Below are 22237 nucleotides of genomic sequence, written 5' to 3' on the forward strand. Positions count from 1 at the left end.
GTACTCTTGCCTGGAAAATCCGAGAGATGGGGAGCCTGGTGGGCTGCAGTCCATGAGGTCACTAAGAGTCGGACACGACTGAGCGACTTCCCTTTCACTTTTCACTTTCATGCATTGGAGAAGGAAAGGGCAACCCACTCCAGTGTTCTTACCTGGAGAATCCCAGAGATGGGGAAGCCTGGTGGGCTGCCGCGTCTATGGGGTTGCACAGAGTCGGACACGACTGAAGCGACTTAGCAGCAGCAGCTCTGAGGCCTCACAGGGAGAAGGACCGGCCCAGGCAAATTCCTCACTTGCAGGTGCTAGGCTGACACCTCAGAAGACTGACTGATCTGGCTTTGAGTTTTACCAAGGCCATTTTACTAGCTGTGCGACCCTCTGTAGCTTGAGTAACCTCTCTGAGCCTCAGTTTCCTCATCTTTTTTTATGCTTTGTCTGCGCTGGGCCTCTGTTGCTGTGGGCGGGCTTTCTCTGGCTGCAGCAAGTGGAGGCTCTAGTTGTGGTGTGCAGGCTTCTCATCACAGTGGTGGCTTCTCTCGGTGCGGAGCACAGGTATGGAGCGTTCGGGCTCAGTAGTCGTGGCACACGGGCTTAGTTGCTCCGCGGCATGTGGGATTTTCCAGGACCACAGATCGAGCCCGTGTCCCCTGCATTGGCAGGTGGATTCTTAACCACTGGACCACCAGGGAAGTTCCCCGTACCCATCTTTTGGACAAAGGGTCTTTGCAGATGTAATGAAGGATCTTGAGATCATCTGGGATGAGGGTGAACCCTAAATCTAATGGCAAGTGTCTTTAGAAGACAAGGGGAGAAACACACACAGAGGAGAGGGCAGTGTGAAGATGAAGTCAGAGACTGGAGTGATCCTTCTATCGGCCGAGGGATCGCAAACACCAAGGATTGCCAGCAGCCCTGGGAAACTGACACTGATCCCTGGACACTGAGCATCAGCTCTGATGGTGTGGATTAAACGAAATAAATCTTAAACCAATATTTCCTCAACCTCTTCCGCAGCCCACAAAGAGATTGCTAATGCTAATCCCCTCCCGGTACCTTTTTAGAAGTTGGACATCAGTCGAAAAGCTGGTTGGGGATATTTTCTCATTTTATATATTGTTTTAAGTAGAGCTCTACCCAAAAGCGGGCTCAGTGAAGTTATCATTTCAAAGAGAATCTGAATCCTTTGGTCACCACCCAGAGAGACTGTACTAAATAACACAGCAGCTGAGACCACAGCGTGCCTTTTGTTAAAGGGACAGCCTCACGCACGGGACCGAGAGCCCCTTGTTCAGATGGAAGGGGGATCTGAGGGTCTTTTGTTTTGCCTTGTTTTTGTTTCTTCTGTTGGCTCTGCTTGCCATGGAGTTTTAACAAGCTCAGCCTGCAGAGGCCTCATATCAGTCTCCAGGATGTTTTATTTCCAAGTGTCTCCAAGGAGAACTCAAAAGGGGCAGAAACTTTGAAGTCAGGCCCCTTCCCCCTTCCCTCTTGGGGATCTGCCATCATCTGCTTGGAATAGGCAGCTGATTGCATAACACCCGCATCCCGTTGCCAACTGATCACTTCAGCATCTGGTTGCTAAGGATTACGGACAGCTTGCCCAGGGCATGCTCCAGTCCCTAGGTCCAGAGGATGGGTGGGCCTGCTTCCTTGTGCTCCACTGTCCTTAGGACATGCACCTATTAACTCATTGAGTCCCCACGACAGCCACTATCTGAGATGCTGCCATTAGGATTAGGCTCATTTTACAGATGAGGAAGATGAAGCCCAGAGAGGTAAAGGCATGGTGTTACCCAGCTGGGAAAAGGCTGAGCTGGACTCTGGTCCTACAGCTCTTAAGCTACAGCACCATTCAATGAAGACCATGGGGGCAATGGATGACTTGGGGTGCATGGGATAGAGGTGCTGAGGACATTGGCCAAAGCAAATTGAGAATACTATAAGAATCAGTATTAAAAGATGGAGCCCCTCCTTTCACCCCATCCCATGAAGGATCAACTGTGAGGCTCAGAAGTCCAGTCTCTCTCTTCTTGCTCCTTTTGGGAAGTAGGTTGTCATGGTGATGGGAGCAGGTGGAACTAGTATGCCAATAGCTGAGCTATTAATTCTCGGGTGGTACAGGTCTTGGCAAAACGTCCTCTGGCTCAGCCAAATCAAGCAAGAGGCACTGCCTGGTTATCAGGGAGTGGCGGATGCCCTGCAATCCACAGATTTTTGCAGCGATTCAGAGAAAGCTCCATTTTCATTTTGGTGGTCCTGGGGTGACACTGGGCTCAGCTGCCTGGTATGAGGAATCAGGGGCCAGCAACTGTTTAATAATACAAAATAGAATGTGCTCCACTCACTTTCCACTGGGGGAAGCCAGTTAAAGTTTCAGAGGAGGGGGACAGTTAAAGCTGAAGAGGAAGAGATGAAAGTAGAAATGTGGGAGCGGGGGTAAGGCTGGGACTACAGGAAAACAATTATACTTATTGTCAATGCTCTAGAGAATCAAAAACACAGAGCATGTCCAGGGGAAGACCTAAGGAATGACAAGAGCAGAAATGCATGAGGCAGGACTGTTGGGGTCATTGGCTTTGTCATAATATAGAACTGAAATGTCTTTTAGTATTCTGTGTCCTTGAATAAAATTTTATCTTCGCCATTCTTATTTTTTTTGGTCATGCCATGCGGCATGTGGGATAATATTAGCTAAGATCGTTGAGACCTTATTCTCTACCACGCATTGTTCCAAATGCTATATGTGGATTTTTTTTTTTTTGGCTGCACTGTATGGCATGTGGAGTATTAGTTCCCCTGATCAGGGATGGAACCTGTGTCCCCTGTAGAGGAAGCGTGGAGTCTAAACCACTGGACCACCAGGGAAATCCCTCTTTTTTTTTTCCAAGCAGACGAATGGCTTTTCTTTTTTTTTTTTCTTTCTCTTTAAAAGTGTCTGAATCTTTATGAAGTTTTATTTCCAGTGAGCATTAGAACCTTTTTTATCAGCCAAATGAATAACGCCTCTCCTGGCCAGGGCATTTGACATATCTATTAATAAAGGAGTGAGCAGAGCCCTCCTGGTGTGGATTTGGGGGTAGAGGTGGGGAAGTACTTGGAGAGAAGGGGGAGCAAGGGCCACCTATGGGATTCAGGAAAGTTGGGTTATCACACTTCTACTATCGGCTGGCTCCCCGCTTCAGGAACACCTTTCCCTCTCTGGGCCTGTTTCCCCATCTGTAAAAAGAGGCAGTTTAAGTGAACAATCTAAAGGCTATGGATTTAAAGTTGGTTTTTATGTCAACTGATACAAGCGTCTTCATAGTAATGACGATGTAACAATAGAAAGAGCTAAAACTTATTGAATGCTTATTACTAGTGCTATTACTAAAAACAGTTAACATTTGAGTATCGAGTAATCATATTCATACTAATAAGAGCCAATATTTCCTGAACACTGATCATAAGCCAGGCACTATTTAAAGCATTTTACAAGTATTAACTCATTTGCACTTTATATCTATGCTAGGAGGTAGGTACCTTTTTTTTAAAAATATAATTTGTTTATTCCACAAGGCATGTGGAACCTCAGTTCCCTGACCAGAGGTCGAACTCTCACCCACTGCAGTGGAAGCACAGAGTCTTAACCACTAGACCAGCAGGGAAGTCCCGGTAGGTACCGTTCTTATCCCCATTTTACAGATGAGGAAATGGAGGCCCAGAGAGGGGAAGTAACACGCTGTAAGTCACACAGCTGGCAAGCAATGGGGCAGCAGTGTGACCTCTTGGCTCCAGGACCCTTGCCCTTCACCACCAGGCTGTGTTCCCTTTCTATCCTTGTCATTCTGCCTCCTTCAATGATAGGAGGAGGTATAAATATGAGGATGATAACAACAGGAATATTAGTCATATTAATAGCACCAGTGGCCCATTGGTTCTTAATTATGGTGTGTGTCTGCTCAGTTGTGCCTGACTCTTTGTGACCTCAAGGACTGTGGCCTGCCAGGCTCTTCCATCCATGGAATTTTCCGGGCAAGAATACCGGCCAGGGTGCCACTTTCTTCTCCAGGTCTTAGTCATGGAGTCCTATGCTAGACTTTATTCCACCTAAATCCCCCCCCAGTGGCCTCTCCTTTCCCTGGGAGGACTCAAGATTCTACTGACCTATTATCGTCCCTTCAATTTCTTCCACTCTTTCCTTACCTTCCAAACTGCAAACTCGCCTCCTTCTGTTCTATCTTGGGGATTTTGCATATGTTGTTCGTAGCCTCGAACACTATTCCCTTTTGGGGAACAATGGTTTTTCAGAGGGCTGTTGTGGAGCTATGTGGAGAACTAATGCCATAATAACTAGGGGGCACTGTGAACATTTAGGAAATGAGAGGCAGGTATATAAACATCCTACCATGTGCAAGGCAGTCTCACTGGGGAAGAATTATTCTTTTTCCTTCACGACTTTCTAATGTCCCTCACACAGGTGAAAGATCTGCTTGTGATGATCTGAACCTTTAAGTTTTCTTTATTCACTTGTTTATTTGGCTGCCAGACCTTAGTTGAGGCACGTGGGATCTTTAGTTGTGGTATGTGAACTCTTAGTTGCAGCAAGTGGGATCTAGTTTCCCCACAAGGGAGCGAACCCAGGCCCCCTGCACTGGGAGCACAGAGTCTTAGCCACTGGACCCTGGACCACCAGGAGGTCCCTGAGCCTTGAGTTTTAACCTGTTTTACAGATCAGCATCAAGTATTTATTTTTTTTTTGCGGCCACACCGTGTGGCATGGGGGAATCTTAGTTCCCTGACCAGGGCTGGAACCTCTTCCCCCTGCAGTGGACATTCAGGTTCTCAATCACTGCCAGGGAAGTCCTGCTGCATTTTTAAATACTCATTGCATCTTCCTGGAATGCAAGTATTAGACAAACTGAAGGAAGAGTAGACTAAGTCACGCGGAACTTCACCATTTTGGAACATCTCAACACTGACGGTAACTCCCTCATGTCATTTGAATTGCTGGCACCCTGAGGCAGCTGGCATTTGCACCTATCGCATTCATGGTGATTCTGCCTGCATCAGAATTGCTTCACTCTGGGGGACTTCCCTGGCAGTCCAGTGGTTAAGAATCCACCTTCTAATGCAGGGGATGTGGGTTCCATCTCTGGTTGGGGAACTAAGATCCCACATGCCATGGGGCAACTAAGCTGGTGCGTGGCAACAACTGAACCCGAGCACTCTGGAGCCTGTGTGCCACAAGAGAGAAGCTGGCTAACTGCAATGGAAGATTCCCCCTCCGCCATCACCCCTGCCCTGGCCACAGCCAAATAAATAAAAGATGGTGGTTAAGTCACTAAGTCGAGTCCAGTTGTTTGGGAACCCATGGACTGTAGTCCATCAGGGTTCTCTGTCCATGGGATTTCCCAGGCAAGAATACTGGAGTGGGTTGCCATTTCCTTCTCCAGGGGATCTTCGCTATCCAGGGATCAAACCTGGGTCTCTTGCATTATAGGCAGATTCTTTATCAACCAAGCCACCAGGGAAGCCCAAATAAATAAATATTAAAAAAAGAAAAAGAATTGCTTCATTTGGTTCTCTAGAGTCTCATTATTCAAAGTGTGGTCCCCCAACCAGCACTGACTCCTTAGAAATGCAGAATCTCAGGCTGCATCTGAGACCTACTTATTTAGAATCTGTATTTTCACGAGATCCCTGGGGATTCTTGTACACATTTTGAGAAGTACTAGCGTAGTATACATGGAGTATAACAGAAGCGTTTAAATACATTATTAAAAACCAATATGGCGCTGATGTATGTAAATTAAATCATTATGCTATACTCCTTACACTTGTACCATTAAAGTAAAAGTGTTAGTGAATTCTCCAGGCAAGAATACTGGAGTGGGTTGCCATTCCCTTCTCCAGGGGATCTTCCTGACCCAGGGATCGAACTTGGGTCTCCCACGTTGCAGGTGAATTCTTTACCATCTGAGCCACCAGGGAAACCTAACACTTAAACCATGCTGCCTGGCAATTATATCTCAATAAAACCTGAGAAAAAGAATACCTAATGTAAAAAAGAAAAAACACAAAAACTTAGAAAAACTGTTTTTCTTTTTAAAAAAGAAACAACCAAGATGATGTCCTAGTGGCAGGTGATAGAAAAGAAGAGGATGATGATTAATAAAAGATCATTGGCTGTTTCAGCATTTAAGTTTTTGGGTTCCTCAACGTACAATCACTGTAGGATCTTCTAGGTAGTGTTACGGAATATTGTTATAAAAAAGAGGGTGTCGTTTCTGATTGGGTGAGGTTCTGGCTTGGGAGATGCCTCCAAAAGCCTTGAACCTTGCTCATCCTTCAATTCTGACCCAGAGTGGCTTTTTCAACAACCGTTCCCTGTCCCCCAACCCCCAGCAGAATAATGTAAGGTCAAAAAATGATTGACTCAGTAACAGCTGCTGCTGCTGCTGCTGCTAAGTCGCTTCAGTCGTGTCCGACTCTGTGTGACCCATAGACGGCAGCCCACCAGGCTTCCCCGTCCCTGGGATTCTCCAGGCAAGAACATTGGAGTGGGTTGCCATTTCCTTCTCCAATGCATGAAAGTGAAAAAATAAAGTGAAGTCGCTCAGTCGTGTCCGACTCCTAGCGACTCCATGGACTGCAGCCCACCAGGCCCCTCCGTCCATGGGATTTTCCAGGCAAGAGTACTGGAGTGGGTTGCCATTGCCTTCTCCGCAGTAACAGCTAAAAGGATCTAAATTTCCCAAGCACTTACGTGTCGGTTGCTTTCAGGCCCTTTCCATCTACTACATCATTTAATTTCCGGAATGACTCAATTAATCCCACTATCTCCATTTTACAGATTGAGAAAACTGAGGTCCAGAGACGTGGAGTCCCTTGCCCAAGGCGACCCGCAAGCACATGCAAGAGCCATACCATTCTGGGGGAGAGTTTTTGTAGTTTCCCTGATACAAGGGTGTGACAGTTTGCAGCTTCTGGAGCCAGATGACCTGGGTTCAAGGCTACTTATTAGATGTGTGACTTTGAGCAAGTCAGCTGTTTCCCCATCTGTGAAATGGGCTATGGCAATGCCATCTATCTTTGCGGGTTGGCAAGAAGCTGATATGAGCGGCTCGGGAGGGTACCAGGTAGCTAGCTGATACTCCTTGGTTTTCATCGCTTCCACTTACTTTCTCCTGCGGTGCCTGCGCTCCTTGTCCTCCCTGCGCATGTCCGCGTCGTACGCGAGGGGAGGGCCATGCCGGTGCCGCCGCCTCCGCTCGCCGCCGCCTTCTGGGCCCTCGCTCTCGCCCTCGCCGCCCCGGGCCGGCCGGCTGCCCTCGCGGTGCCGGGACCTCCGATCGGCCTTGTCGTCCGGGCCCTCGTCGCCCGGCCTGCGGTGCGCCCGGTGTCGGCGGGGCTCTCCGTCGGCCCCGGTGCGCGGGGACCCGCTGCGGCTCTCGCGGCTGCCTGCCTGCCGGTGCGCGTGCCTCCGGTGCGGGTCGCCCACCTTGCCCCGCTCCGCCTCACCCTCCCAGAACCCCGGCTGCTCCAGGCCGCCCTCCCGGGCGTGGTGGTCCGACTCGCGACCGTAAGGCCCCTCCCGGCTCAGCTCGGCCTCCTGGCTGCCCGCCCAAGGCCTCCGGGTGTCCAGGCCCACGGAGCTGCTGGGGTCCCGGGCCCGGTCGTGGTAGCGGGCCTGTTTCCTGAGGAAGTCCTCGGCTCGCTGCTGCCCGAGGCGCTGGTCCACCGTGGGCTCGGCCGCCCGGCTCTTGTTGGTGTTGTTGTTACGGTTCTCCTGGGGGTCGACCACCAGCGGCCGGTCCAGGTGGGTCTTCATGTCGGGCCGCAGGTGGCGAGCGTAGGAGGCCTTCCAGCGCTCGTCTGGGTCCATCTCGTTGTAGAGCGCCTCCCGACTGGCCAGAAGATTCTGCTTCCTCATCTCGCTTGTCCGCTGCTCCCACACCGACTTGGCGGGCTTCTGGTTCTTCTGTTGTTCCTTCCTGTAAAGAAATTGTGCCGGGGTTATGGAACTGCTGGGCGTCGTGGCCTGCAAGGGCCACTCAGGCCAAGAGGAGTGTGGGCCCAGGTGGACATCTCAGCTCAGTAGGTATTTCCACTTTGGTGGATGTCTTGCTCCAAGTGGGCATTTTCACCCAGATACCTATGTCAGTGGGCATCTTGACCTAGGTAGGCATTTCTGCTCAGGCAGGTACCTTGGCCCAGACAGACATCTTGACCCAAGTGGGCATCTCTGCCCAGGTGGGTATAACGGCCTAGTGGGCATCTCCACCTGTGTCGGTACCTTGGCCCAGAAAGGCATGTTGACCTGGGTACAGGGGAGGTCTCTTGGCCCAGGTGGGATATATTGACTTGGCTGGGTATCTCCACCCAACTAGGTGTTTTAACATGTGTGGAAAACTCAACCTGGTTGGTCATCTCAGCCTTACAGGAGTCTCAGCCCAGGTGGGCATCTTGGTCTAGTAAGGTATCCTGGCCTGGCTAATGGGGGTCTCAGTCAGGTGTATGTTCATCGACTGACCTCTCTATTCCTCTTCAAGTTGTAGTACAGGGACCCTGGGGGCGGTCCTGATGTTTAGAATACTCTTAATCTCTGAGACAGCCAATCATAATGAATATTGACCTGCAGCAGGTTCTGGAAACCCTTGCATAGGCACTTGGGAGTCTTGAGACAGTGTCTATCTATGGAGATGGTGAAAAACACCAGTGGGATTGTTGCTGGGGGTGCCAACTGAAGCCCTCGAACATTCAGATTTTTCCAGGCATTCTGTGTGTATCTATATTTGTATACAGACCATCACCTCCTATGGGCTTCCATGTCTGAGCATGTATCTCCCTGTGTTCTCCTTTCACAGCCACCTCCTTGCTTTCTGGGAAAAAAGCCCCCTCTACATTGTCCAGTGATGCACTGCCCCACAGTGTTGCAAAGTCCCGGGACTACCCAACAAAGGCACGATTCAGAATATCGGTGTATCAGTCTTCTTGCCTGGAGAATCCCAGGGATGGGGGAGCCTGTGGGCTGCCATCTATGGGGTCGCACAGAGTCAGACACGACTGAAGTGACTTAGCAGCAGCAGCAGCAGTGTTAATGAATCTTTCTTTAATCAAAACACCTTAACTCTCACCACCTGACCACCTCTGATCCACTAGCAAATTCTGTTCACTCTTACCTTCACGACCTGTCTAAAATTCAGCTATACCCATCACCTGCTCTGGCACCACCCTGGTCCATTCCTTATTATCCCTTTTGCAGGGAACAGTGCAGTCCTTTCCAACCTGGTCTCTTGCCCTTGCTCCCCTGATAGTACCTGGAGGGCACCTGAGTCCCTATTCCTCCTCAAGAACTGTCCATGTTTCTCCCCTGGCTCACAACAAAATTTTCCATCTTCCCCACTGCCCAAAAGGCCCTACAGGATCTGTTCATCACCTGTCTGCCTGTACCTCCTGCCACTTCTCCACCCCCACTCACTCTACTTTAGTTACATGGACTTCTTTCCGGTACCCTAACCACACCGGCATGTTCCTGCCTCAGGGCCTTTGTACATGCTGTTCCCACTGCCTGAGATGAGCTCCTCCCTCACCTTCTTCAGGCTTTGTCACCTGAGACCACCCCTGACAATTCACTTACATCATAACGCTCACCACTCCTAGCCCTCCCTATACACCTCAACCTCTTTTTAATGCTGTATTTCCAGCAACAGTGTCTGGTACATAGTACGTGTTATTAACTATTTCTTGACTGAAAGTGGGTGGGGGGGCAGAAGTACTTTTTCCTAAGGCTCAACGCAGTTAGGGACTGCTCCCTGCCCCCAAGTCCTTGACTGGGCGGGTGCAGAGGCTGAGGAGCCCAGAGAGCATCTCAGACTTGGCGGCACTTACACAGCTATGGACATGCTGGCTGCAGACAGAGGACTCACTTCTGCCACCTCTTTGGCCTTCTGGAGGGCGAGTTTCTGGTTGGCAGCCTCTTCTTCTTCTTGTTCATCCTAAAAGGCACATAGGATCCCTGTTCACAAACTATGAACTGGGCCTTGGGGCCGCATCTCTGACCCTGCTGTTAACCAGGGGCATCATTTGAGATATTTACAAACAGGTCTGGCTTGGGTATCAACCCATCAGAGCTGAGGCCCCCTAATCGGAATGTATACTCATTGGTTACGTGTACGGCTATCCCCTTCATGTCCAGGCTTGATATCCAGCTCATTCTGAACCCTATTTTAACACACAGAAGAAAAGGAAAGGAAAAAGACTGCCTTCCTTTCCCACAATGGAGATTTTTCTGTAACTCTGTCTCAACGAGCTGGAAATTAATGCAAAGATTTTCCTCTCATTCTACTTCCTGGGTCATTTAAGCTCTCTGAACCAAGACTTTAAATAAAACACCAATAAGCCCCCACGTGCAGAAAAATCTGGCACCCACAGCCCATCCCATGCACTGCCAACAGCCTCCAGAAGGGGAATCAGGAGAGGAACTTAGATTCTCAGCCGGTTAGGTTCAGAGAGGAGGAGGATGGGGGAAGATGTTTTATAAAATACATACAGAAAAAGACGTTTTGGGGCTTTAAATCCTTCTTCAGCCTTCATGCAGGGCCTCATTCGTAAAACAGAAAAGCCAACAAAGAAAAAGCAAAGAAAAAGCAACGAGAAAGAAATGGCCAGAGACAAACCCGCTAATAAGCAAGATCATGCAGTGGCAGGGCACCTCCCCCACTGCACTGGGATCTCTGGGGCAAGAAGCAACCTTACCACCTCGGAAATGGTCAGATCAGGACACTCTGTGTCAGTGACAACACAGGGATGGGACTCGACTGGCCACCCCGCTCTCCCAAGTCCACCCCTCTTTCTGGCATCACATCCAAGCATTTCTCAGAGCTGAGTCCCTGGACTACTTGCCTCGGATACACTGCAAATGCACAAATGCAGATTTCCAGGCCTCCTGAAGAACCTGGCCCAGGCCCCAGCATCTGCGTTTTCAACAAGTTCCCAGGTGAGTCTGAAACATGCTCGAGTTCAAGCCGTGCTGCATATGGTTAGAAGCACAAATTCTGGATCCGTCTGGATTCAAATAGCAGCCCCTCCACTTTCTGCTTACCTTGGACGAAGTCTTTCTTTGTACCTCACAATCTTCATCTAAAATTTCAACTCCTAGACTTCCCTACTTCATATTTCTCCTTAGCACTTATTACTAGCTGACAAGTTTCTTTCTCGTCTATCTCTTCTGCTAGAATATCAACGAAGGCAGAGATTTGTCTGTTTTATTCCTGGCTATTTCCCTGGCCCCTAGACCAGGCCCTGTTCACAGCAGGTGCTCAATAAATGCTTTTCAATGAATAACAAAGTCTGTAAAATGGGGCTCAGAGAATTTGCCTATGAGGTTTTCTGTGAGGGCTAAATGAGATAAAAACCTAACAACAAGGTCCTATGATGCAGCACAGGGAACTATAGTTAAAACCTTCTAATAAACTATAATAAAAATATGAAAAATAATCTATGTTTGTAACTGAATCACTTTGCTGTACACCAGAAACTAATACATTATAAATCAAATATACCTCAATCAAAAAAAATTAACCACATCAGGGGCTGAGTGGGGTCCCTGCCACATTTTAAATACCCAAGAAATGCTTGTGGAATAAACGAAGGGAAGAATGAGGGTCTGGATGACATTTCACAGGCAATGAGCTTTCTCTCTCTCTCTCCCTCTCTCCTTTCTCTCCCCACCCTCCTGGGGCACCCCCTCCCCCACGACAGCCCTTGAGGATGGGGTCTTGGAACCTAGATGAGCTCATGGTTGAAATCAGCCCCTGGAACAGTGACGCCAGTCAGCCCCATGGTGGCCAGGACTGTGGCCGTATGCTAGGGGGTGGCAGAGATTTCCGTTTTTCCTCCAGTCAGGGCTGGGCCTGGGAAACTCTCTCTCCCTCCTGCCATGGCTGGCAGATGGACGGTTGGCAAAGTCTTCTCAGTTCAGTTCAGTTCCCTGAATATGGCCTGTGTACCTTAAGGCGTGGGGGATGGGGCGGTGAAGCTGAGGCAGGTCCCAGGCCTGGCCCTCCTGAATGATTCTGCGTATGTTCTCTTAATGTGATAGGGCTGCAGGTGAAAGACTTGGGCTAGACCATGACCACCTCCTAACATGCCTTTGTTCCAGACAGCTTCCCCTCAAACTGCAAAAAGGTGCTCGACTTCCCTTGTGCAGTGCAGTACCCATTTAACCCTTCCTAGCAGCCCTGCTCAGGGGCTATCCCAAGGGCGTAAGCTGTGTTCCTGAAAGCAATGTTGCCTTCTCTGTGCCTAGCTGAGGTGGACCTGAATCCCAGGGAGTACAGGGCTGCCCTAAGGGCATTTGGCATAAGATTTTGCCCAAATAATCCAATACCATGAATGAAAACTGGGCTGCTTCCTCACATGAACAGTTCATACCCTCACACCCCAAATTCCTTTCTGATTTCATTTACTGTGCTCTGCTCTTTGAGGGATCACACCTCTGCTCTTTCAGTTCCTAGCTATGTGGCAAGGTCCTGGCCTCTCTGGGCCCCAGTTTTCCCATCTGCAAAATGGGGATAACAGTTACTCCCTATCTCTTATGCTTTCTGGTGTCTGGCATATGAGAGGGGCCATCACATTTCCTTTGGTTGTTGTTAATTTTTATTTTGATCGTTACCTGCTCAGCTGGGGCTCAAATGAAAGTTGGCAGGGTGTGTGGGTAAAGAACTCAGGCTCTGGAACTTGCCAAGTCTGGGTTTGAATCCTAGCCTTCCCTTTCCCAGCTCTGTAAAATGAAGAGCTGTAGCTCTGGATCTCTGGTCATGCGAAGTGACTTACAAAGGCTCCTGTTATTGATCACTTCCTATATGCCCCAAATTATGCTGAGCTCCTGACATATACAGCATGATGCTTTAAATAATAGCAGCTGTTATCATCCCATCTGGGGTCGGTGATTCTGCCTTTCCGAACCTCAGTCCCCTCCTCTGCCAAAGGGAAATGACAGTTACACCTGGAACCACGAGCATCATATAATTCTTTACTGCTGCCGCTCAGTGGTGAAGTCCGGCCAGCTCCCAAGCTCACGGGGACACACACTGAGCCTCAGAACCTTGTCTGGGTTACTCTCCATCTGTCCCCTCCTTCCGGGTTTAGGGTGCTGTCAGCGCCTGCTCGCCTGGAGGCTGCCGCATTCCTTGGAAGCCCCTCGACACTGCCCACTCCCTATAAACGGGCACTCTGGTGGAGTTTGCCATCTGCTTCCTGCAGCAACCCTGCTGCCTTAACCACCCCCACCTCCGCCCTCCTTTGCTGTAGAAGCCACTTGATGAGGGACAGTCTATTTTGGGGGTGGGGGAGGAGGTGCCTTTCTCCCTGGCACAGTGAAGCCGGGACAAAGGCTCTGACCCCAGCTCCTGTCCCCCCACCCCACCCTACCCCCCGGCTGGCAGGGTCCTGATCTGCCATGAGCAGGTGGTAACTTTGCACAGCAACATTCTCCCACCAACTCCACCTTGGTGAGCTCCTGGGCGTTGGCCAGATTATCCACCGCGATGGCCAAGAACACGTTCAGGAGGGTGTCTGCAAACGCTGGAGTCAGGGAAAGCACTGCCACATGAACCCTGATATCTGGGACTCCTGAACCCCTCCCTTGTGCTTGCCCTGCTCTCCCTGAGGCCCCGGGCTCATCCGCCCCCCAGAGGATACAGTTCCCGAAGAGCGTCAGCACGATGAAGTAGATGGAGAACACCATGCCGCCTTGCACGCCCCCCTGAGACTTGATGCCGTCATACATGACCTCGTTCCAGTCTTCGCCCGTCAGGATCTGAAAGGGGAGGGAGAAACACACAGCCAACCCCCCCTCAACCTTGGGCCCCTCAGAGATGCAGCTGTGGAGCCGGAACCTGGCGTGTGGGCCCTTTCTCGGCCCTTGTCTCTGGGTGGGGATGGTCTTGGCCGTTTGCGAGAGGAAAAGGCTGTCCTTGTATGGAGGAGCTCTCAGTGTGTTCTAGCAAAAAGTGACCCTGGAAGAGGAGTTTCAGATCTTTCTGGTTTTCTCTGATATGACAGGGAAATTTTGCTATAGGCTGAGTCGTATATGTTGAGGCTATAAACCCTCATGTGATGTTATTTGGAGATGGGAGGGAATTAGGATTAGCTGAAGACATGATGGTGGGGCCCTCATGAGGGGATTGTGCGCTCAGTCGTGTCCAACTCTTTGTGACCGCCATGGATGGGAGCCTGCCAGGTTCCTCTGTCCATGGGATTTTCCAGGCAAGAATACTGGAGTGGGTTGCCATGCCCTTCTCCAGGAGATCTTCCTGGCTCAGGGATAGAACATAGATATCCTGCACCGGCAGGCAGGTTCTTTACCACAAATGCCATAATGAGGGGATTAGTGCCTTTATAAGAAAAGACAGAAGAGAACTTGGTCTCTCTCTGCCTCTCTGTCTCCCTCTCTCCCCCTGCTGTGTGTGAGAGAAGTGACAAGGCGGTCATCTGCAGCCAGAAGAGAGTCCTCACCTGGAATCAACCCTGGATGCACCCTGATCTACCTCCAGCCTTCAGAACTGTGAGACGTAAATTTCTCTCGCTATATATCCACTGGTACTTCTGGACTGCTGTATCTGGGGGTGGAGATGGTGGTGGTACAGGTGATCAGAGGAAGCCTCAGGTAAAGAGACGCAAGTGCTGGCAAACAGATATGATGCTGATGTGCATGGGAAGGGCAAAAGGGATTTGTATGCAGGATCTACACGGTTGTTAAAAAAATATCCAGCTTCCCTCCTTTGCGTTATTTCCATGAAAGTGAAAAAAAGTGAGAGTGTTAGTTGCTCAGTCAAGTCCAGCGCTCTGCGACCTCATGGACTGTAGCCTGCCAGGTTCCTCTGTCCATGGAATTCTCCAGGCAAGAGTACTGGAGTGGGTTGCCATTCCCTTCTCCAGGGGATCTTCCTAACCCAGGGATCGAACCTGGGTCTCTCCTGCATTGCAGGCAGATTCTTTACCATCTGAGCCACCAGGGAAGCCCCATTATTTTCATGAGGATAAAGTAAATATGAAAGAACTCCAAAGATGTTAATCCATTAGGTAGGGCTTTGCAGTCTTGTTTGGGAACTTCCTCTTGTCCTGTGCACTGCAGGGTGTTAAGCAGCATCCTTGGGCTCTTCCCATTAGATACCAGTAACACCCCCACTCTCCACTTGCGACAACCCAAAAATGTTTCCAGATACTTCTAGGTGTCTTTGGGGGACAAAATCCCTCTTGGGCAACAAGCCCTGTGCTGAAGACATATGGGTGGTGATGACTAGTATCGATAATCATTGATGTAAAGGCTCAGAATTTCATGGATGGTTTCCCTTTCCAACCCCCTGTCTACAGGTCTCATTCAGAAGTTCCCCTTCCCCCAGGAGAAGAGAGGAGTGAAGTCACATTTTCCCATAAACTTTCTGTTCTCTAAAGAGACAGAACCCACATGGAACGGCTCTGGAAGTCCCAGCTTGGCCAGTTCTAAACCTTGGGGCATGTGCCTACATGGGTGCAGAAGTTGGTTTGGTGGGACCACCCACGGTCAATCTGTTTGCTTTGGAACACGGAATTGGGGTGTCTTCCAGTCACGGGGAAAAGGGTGTATTATCGATGTCTATTATTTTCTATATTCTGATGCTTTGACATATGGGAGGGGTCTTGCTGACCCTGGGGGGAGTCAGGACTAGCTAATTCTTAGAGTTAGTAAACAATTTGCCTGTGGGTATGGTTTAAAAAATGAAAACCAACCAATTCAGAGCCCACACTCCAAACCATCTCCACTACTGGGCTCTACACTTAGGCCAATATTCTACTGTTGGAATTAGCCCAGGGTCAGGTTCCATACAACTCAAGACAGCTCCAGGACTTGCCGAAATTATTCCAACTAGCCAATCCTAAGCCTGATTACCCATTTCTTCCTGTGGAAGAGCCGCAATAAAGGCTCCTGCCCACATTTCCTGTCCCCCTCCTAATGAACGCTGGTGCTTCTCCATAGGGCCCTGCATTCATGGGACTGGGTGAAGGTTGTACCTGAAAAACTGTCATTATTGCTGCTGGAAAAGTGTCGAAGTTGGTAGGAGGAGTCCCTTCATCGAAATTAAACCTGTGGAGAGGGCACAAACATTTCACGTTGGTCCCACCCTAGGTGTGTGAGGGCTTGGCTCAGTATCTTGTTTCCAGGGCAACATCGCCAGCATCTCTGTTTCCCCTAGAAAGACATACTGAGTGGTACCCAGGGCCCTGCCCATCTGGGTGGGTGCACTGGGCATCATCCAGGCCATGAGGAAGGCAGACTGTGTGGTGCAGGTGGGCCTGGGTCTCTGGAGGCAGTGAGCAAGGTAAGGGTGGGAGGCCCTGGGCTGGACCCCAGGGAAGTAGAAGTCAAGAGAAGCTGCTGAGCACTTACTGGCCGCCGAAGAGTTGCATTCCCAGAAGGGCAAAGACGACAATGAACAGGAAAAGGAGGAACAACAGGCTGATGATGGATTTCATGGAGTTGAGAAGAGAGACGACCAGGTTCCTGAGAGATGCCCAGTACCTGCCAAGAGAGGCCAGGGTTGGGGTATTGGGGTCAGGCTGGGGCCAGGGTGGCAGTAGCTGAGCCCATCTCCCCAACATGGGAAGGAGGTGACCCCGCCCCGGCCCCCATCCCCACCTTGGGATGCCAGAGAACCCAAAGACTTACTTTGTGACTTTGAAAATACGCAATAACCTGAGGGCTCGTAACACACTGATTCCAAAGGATGTGCCGGGTTTTATGACGGCCCAGATGACCTCAAAGATACTCCCGATGATGACCTAGAACAGAGGATCCCGGTCTTGTGTCCATGCTCCTTGCAAATGTGCCTGGGTCTGGACCTTGCAGGAACCCAGTCCAACTCCCCCCACTCAAATGAAATCATAGCGAGTGTCTCACACGCCTCTTATCCCTTCTCTTTTTAAACTTATTAACATGAGTGCAAAGAATTCCTGAAACATAATTACAAAATGAATGCCCATGCAACCACCATCTGCGTTGAGAAACAGGGCATGTCAGCACCCTGAAAGCCTCTGGGGAACCCTAGACATAGCCACCACCCTGAATTTTATAATAACTATTTCCTTGCATTAAAAAAATTGAGGTGAAATTCACACAACAGAAAATAAACCAGAATGGTTCATTTAAAATAATGCACGATTCAGTGGCATTTAGCATGTTCACAGTGTATAACCATCACCCTTCTCTACTTTTGAAACATTTCCATCGCTCCCAAAGGAAACCCTGGACCCATGAGCAGTCACTCTCCAGCCCCCTCCTCCCAGCCCCTGGCAACCACTAATCTACTTTCTGACTCTGGAGATTTGCCTGTTCTGGATATAAATGGAATTATGTAATATGTGACCTTTTATGTCTGGCTTCTTTGACTTATGTTTTCGAGGTCTTTGCCTTAAAGTGTTCAAGGATCCTCTGAAATCCATATAGCTTGGTCTTGTCTGTCTGAACTTTCATGAGCAGAATCATGCTATATGGACTAGTTTTGCCACTGTCTGCCTCCTGTGCGATACCATGTGGCTGATGGGTGTGGCTACTGTTGGCTGCCTCTCGCTGGTACAGAGAATTGCATTATTTATATACAACTTATTTATCCACCCTACTGCAAAGGGAGATTTGGGTCATTTGGCTTGGGACTAGTGAAGCCGCTCAAGGCATTGTTGTATGTGTCTCTTAGGTGTCTGCATAAGTTTCTCTAGAGTGAATCCCCAGAAGTGGATTCTCCAGGTCATCCCTTACTTTCCTAAATGGGTCTGTAAATTTCCCCTCCCACTTGCAGTGGTTGGGGAGGGTTCTGAGAGCTCTGTATCCTCATCAAAGTTGGGGATTATCCTCTGATTCCCTTTGCACTCAGCAGGATCTGTCATACCCAGGCATGACCATACTTCTCTCTCTCCTGTGTCCCCAGGTATCAACCATTCTAAGCACATCAGCTGGGGAATGAACTCCTTAGAAACCAGAGCACTTACCCCACAATCAAAACAGTTGAAGGAAGAGTGGAAGTAAGGCCGCGTCCCAAGCCCGTACATTTTTATAAACATTTCGGACATAAAGAGTCCTAAGAAAATGAATTCTGCATAGTCTAGAAAGGGAAGAGGGGAAACAGAGAGGAGATTAGATTTGTGGAGGGAGCTTCCAGGTGGCTCTGATGTACATATTAAGTGAAACCTTGGCTGGTGGGTTCCTGGGTGCTTACTATGGTTTTTTAAAAATTAATTAAGAAAATTTAAATTTGAAGTATAGTTGTTTCAGGTATGGGCTTCCCAGGTCGCTCAGTGGTGAAGAATCTGCCTGCCAGTGTAGGAGATGCGAGTTCGATCCCTGGGTTGGGAAGATCCCCTGGAGAAGGAAATAGCAACCCACTCCAGTATTCTTGCCTGGAGAATCCTATGGACAGAGAAGCCTGGTGGAGTGTAGTCCATGGGGTTGCAAAGAGCTGGACATGACTGAGCAACTGTACACGCACGCTTATTCCAGGTATATATAATTGAATCAGCAAAGTGATACAGTTATACATACATATATATGTGTGTGTTTATAGATATTCTTTTCCATTATAGGATATTACAAGGTATTGAATATAGTTTCTTATGCTATACAGTAGAGCCTCATTGTTTATTTTATACATTTTCCTATGTTTTTAAAATGAACAAGCAACTATACTCCAATAAAAATTAATTAAAAAGAAACGAATGAATGAATGAACTAACTGGCTAATAACTAACTCTACAACTAACAAAGTATTATTACTAAGAATTATGTAATAATACATAAGAATTATGACTCAACTGCTTTTATATGCTTGAGCGCCAAAGGAATAATAGAAATATTAATGGAAATCGTAACAGTGTCCTATTTGTAATCCTTGTGTTAGGGACTTAGTTGGGAGTGCCAAAGGCAACCAATCTAAGGCATGGCTTTTCTCCCAACTAGGAAAACTCATTAGATGTCCCCTAGAAATCCTGTCTTGCTAATGTCTAAAAATCTTGATGTAAGACAAAGCCTTTTGTTTTTCGATGAGAATGCATAATGGTGAAAATTTTGCCTTGGGAAGAGGTAACTATGAGTATTTGTTCGCTCCAGCAAAGAAATGGTTAATAGCAACTCCTTTTCTGAGAGGGCTTTCTTGGTGGGGTAGGAAGATGAGTGGTCAGGAAGGGCATGAGCAGTCACCTTTCAAAGGGGAAGGAGAGGTAAGGAGAGATTCTGAGAGGAAGAAAGCATATAGAAATTGAAGACAGAGGCCTCAAACTTCTAAGAATTCCATTCTGGTCACATAGCTAGCTCTGTTTGAAGGTGAAGAGTATTTGTTATATCACTCATATCACTCTTTTTTAAAATGGTATAAGACTTTTTTCTAGTTCTTTGTGATTTTATTCTATTGGCTGTGCCATGCAGCTTGTGGGACTTTAGTTCCCTGACCAGGGACTGAACCTGGGCCCTCAGCAGTCAAACTGCTGAGTTCTAACCACTGGACCACCAGGGAATTCCACAGTATATCATTCTTAAATCAACTTTAATAAATTTATTTATTTATTGGGCTGTATTGGGTTTTAGTTGCAGCACATGGGATCTAGGTCCCTGACTGCCTGCATTGGGAGTGCCAAGTCCTAGCCACTGGACCACCAAGGAAGTCTCTATATCCTTCTTTTAAGAGGTGATTTGAACTGACTGTCAAGGTCTTTCCCACTCATTCCTGATTATTGAACTTTCCCTTAGTTTTAGGACCCCAAGGAGCTTTCAGTGTCTGAGGGAAACTCCAGGGTCTCCAGAGCCCCCAAGACTGAAACGTCAGTGAGAAAATCTGTCTGTAACATCTGATGCATTCCAAAAGCCCCCAGAAGAAATTCGGGGAGGACGTAAGAATTTCCAAGATGCTTGTTCCCCAGTTACCATGGAATCATGAGAGGTGGTGATGCACAAGACCTGAGAGAATTACTGACCTCTAAGCACTGGTGGATCTGGAAGAAGTTTCAGGGTCATCAAATCCAATTTCTCCCAAGTATAGAAGAGAAATGTGAGACTCAGAGAAATGACTACACTTCATTGATTACAAGACACATATTTTTGTTCATGTTTTAACATCTCCAAAACTGGGGTGTAATTTAAAATCAGCCTGCCCTAGTTTAGATGGTAGCATTGTTTCATTTCTTAGTGGCACATAAAATAAAAATAAAAGAGTGCCATATAATTGAAGAGGTGGCTCAGTGGTAAAGAATCTGCCTGCCAAGCAGGAGACCTAAGTTCAATCCCTGGGTTTGGAAGATCTCCTGGAGAAGAAAATGGCAACCCAATCCACTGTTCTTTTTTTAAAAAAATCATTTATTTATTTGGCTGTGCTGGGTCTTAGTTATGATGTGTGGGGGCTTCTCTCTAGTTGTGCAGCATGGGCTTATTTGCCCTATGGCACGTGGGATCTTAGATCCCTGACCAGGGATGGAACCTGTGTCCCTTGCATTGGAAGGCGGATTCTTAACCACTGGACCACCAGGGAAGCCCCCACTCCATTGTTCTTGCCTGGGAAATGCCATGGACTGAGGTACCTGGCGGGGTATAATCCACGGGTCGCAAAGAGTCGGACACATCTAGCAACTAAACGGCAGCAGCAATAATTGAAGATGTCTTCATTTGATGGATAAAGGTAATAATTTGTCCAAGGTCACATGGAGAGTTGGGGGCAGAGCAGGCACTGAGAACCCAGGGTACCTGATGAGCATGGCAGGGATGCACCATCAGATATAGCTTGGGTTCAAATCCTGGCTACATCATTAACTAGCTGTGTGACTCTGGGCAAGTTACTTAACCTCTCTGTGTCACAGTTTTCTCAACTGGAAATTGATAATTAAAGGACATTTATAGACAGAAAGGCCCCAGGCAGGCAGGAAGTCTCAACCCCCTGTTCCCGAACCAGGACAGACAGAGCAAGGTGATTAGTGGGGAGAATATGGGAGATTAAAAATAGGCTATCCGAGGAGGTTAAGACAAAAAGTAAATAGTTCTCATTTGTAAGAGACTCCAGGGGGACCAAATGCAATTACTAAGGCTGGAACTAGGTCAGGGCTCTCGGAAGGAGAACTGGCCCCTGGGGAGTGTCCTGGGGGGGTGGTCAGCCAACGTGACTGGGAACAATAAGGGTTACAAGGAGACAATGACCTGGACCAGACACCCAGGCCTCATGAGGCTGAAGACTTGATTTCTCCAGTGGTTGCGTGGGTTAATTCTGAACCAGGTCAGAAGGGCAGACAATCTACAGACCTAATTCAGACAAGCCAAAAGATGCAGGAGGAGGGCAACCAGCAGGCAAAAAGGTTTTGGGGAGTCCTCACTTGGGGCCCATACGCCAGAGCCAAGGCATCCAATTGCCTTCCTCACTTTCCAGCCACTACCCTTGTTGAATTCTCAGAGCTCTTTACTTTTTAAGCCCTGCTCATAGATCTCCCCTCCTTTCCTGCTTCTCCCCCAACGTGGTCAACAATTTTGATACTGCTGCTGCTAAGTCGCTCCAGTCGTGTCCGACTCTGTGCGACCCCATAGACGGCAGCCCACCAGGCCACCCCGCCCCCGGGATTCTCCAGGCAAGAACACTGGAGTGGGTTGCCATTTCCTTCTCCAACGCATGAAAATGAAAAGTGAAAGTGAAGTCGCTCAGTCGTGTCCGACTCTTTGAGACCCCATGGACTTCAGCCTATCAGGCTCCTCCGTCCATGGGATTTTCCAGGCAAGAGTACTGGAGTGGGTTGCCATTTTGATACTATCTCATGTTAATTCCTGAAATTTGGGAACAGGCCCAGAAGGGCAAAGTCTTGGAAATCCTGGTTTTCACTGCAGGAGCAAGATGTTCTCACAGTTGTTGGAGGCTGTCGTCTAGGAATGAATCCGAGACATAAGGAAGTCAAAAAGAACAGGAGAGGAAAGGGGAAAGAAGCAGAAGGTTTGAAAGAAAAGAGACGAAGCAGAGAGAAATGAGAAGAAAAGATGAGTACAACATACAGGTTACTTTTTTGTCTCTAATGCACCTTCATCTCTCAACCATAAATTTGATTCCCAGGGATGCACCTAGAAATCATATGTATGTTTCTGTCTCTGGCTGTCTTGCAGTCTGACCCTCTCTGTCTTTATTTCAATGCACCTCTATGTGCCTTTCTTAGAAAGTGATCATGTGTCTGATGGCCCAAATTCCAGCTTCCAGCTCTCAGGCGC

At 48.5% G+C, this 22237-nt stretch overlaps 1 protein-coding gene, 1 long non-coding RNA gene and 1 other non-coding gene across 10 annotated transcripts in view; 1 reads left to right on the top strand and 2 right to left on the bottom strand.

The window, feature by feature from the left end:
• Positions 1-22237, bottom strand: part of CACNA1A (calcium voltage-gated channel subunit alpha1 A) — a 255543-nt gene that overhangs the window by 75784 nt on the left and 157522 nt on the right. For all 8 annotated transcript variants that reach the window (XM_044948208.2, XM_044948206.2, XM_044948210.2 and 5 more), the window contains 8 exons: positions 18007-18119; positions 16691-16803; positions 16412-16543; positions 16036-16108; positions 13684-13801; positions 13490-13557; positions 9871-9977; positions 7161-7973 (listed from right to left, as the gene is read on the bottom strand). In XM_044948208.2, coding sequence (XP_044804143.2) covers positions 7161-7973; positions 9871-9977; positions 13490-13557; positions 13684-13801; positions 16036-16108; positions 16412-16543; positions 16691-16803; positions 18007-18119 — 1537 coding nt within the window. The remainder of the gene's footprint in view (positions 1-7160; positions 7974-9870; positions 9978-13489; positions 13558-13683; positions 13802-16035; positions 16109-16411; positions 16544-16690; positions 16804-18006; positions 18120-22237) is intronic.
• LOC123335163 lies at positions 7658-9460 on the top strand. Its single transcript, XR_006553540.2, has 3 exons — positions 7658-7798; positions 7875-8076; positions 8847-9460. It is a non-coding gene; the product is annotated as an uncharacterized LOC123335163 (long non-coding RNA).
• TRNAQ-UUG lies at positions 19451-19523 on the bottom strand. Its single transcript has one exon. It is a non-coding gene; the product is annotated as a tRNA-Gln (tRNA).

This window comes from Bubalus bubalis, chromosome 9 (assembly GCF_019923935.1).
Source record: "Bubalus bubalis isolate 160015118507 breed Murrah chromosome 9, NDDB_SH_1, whole genome shotgun sequence".
In the NCBI taxonomy this organism is placed as follows: domain Eukaryota; kingdom Metazoa; phylum Chordata; class Mammalia; order Artiodactyla; family Bovidae; genus Bubalus; species Bubalus bubalis.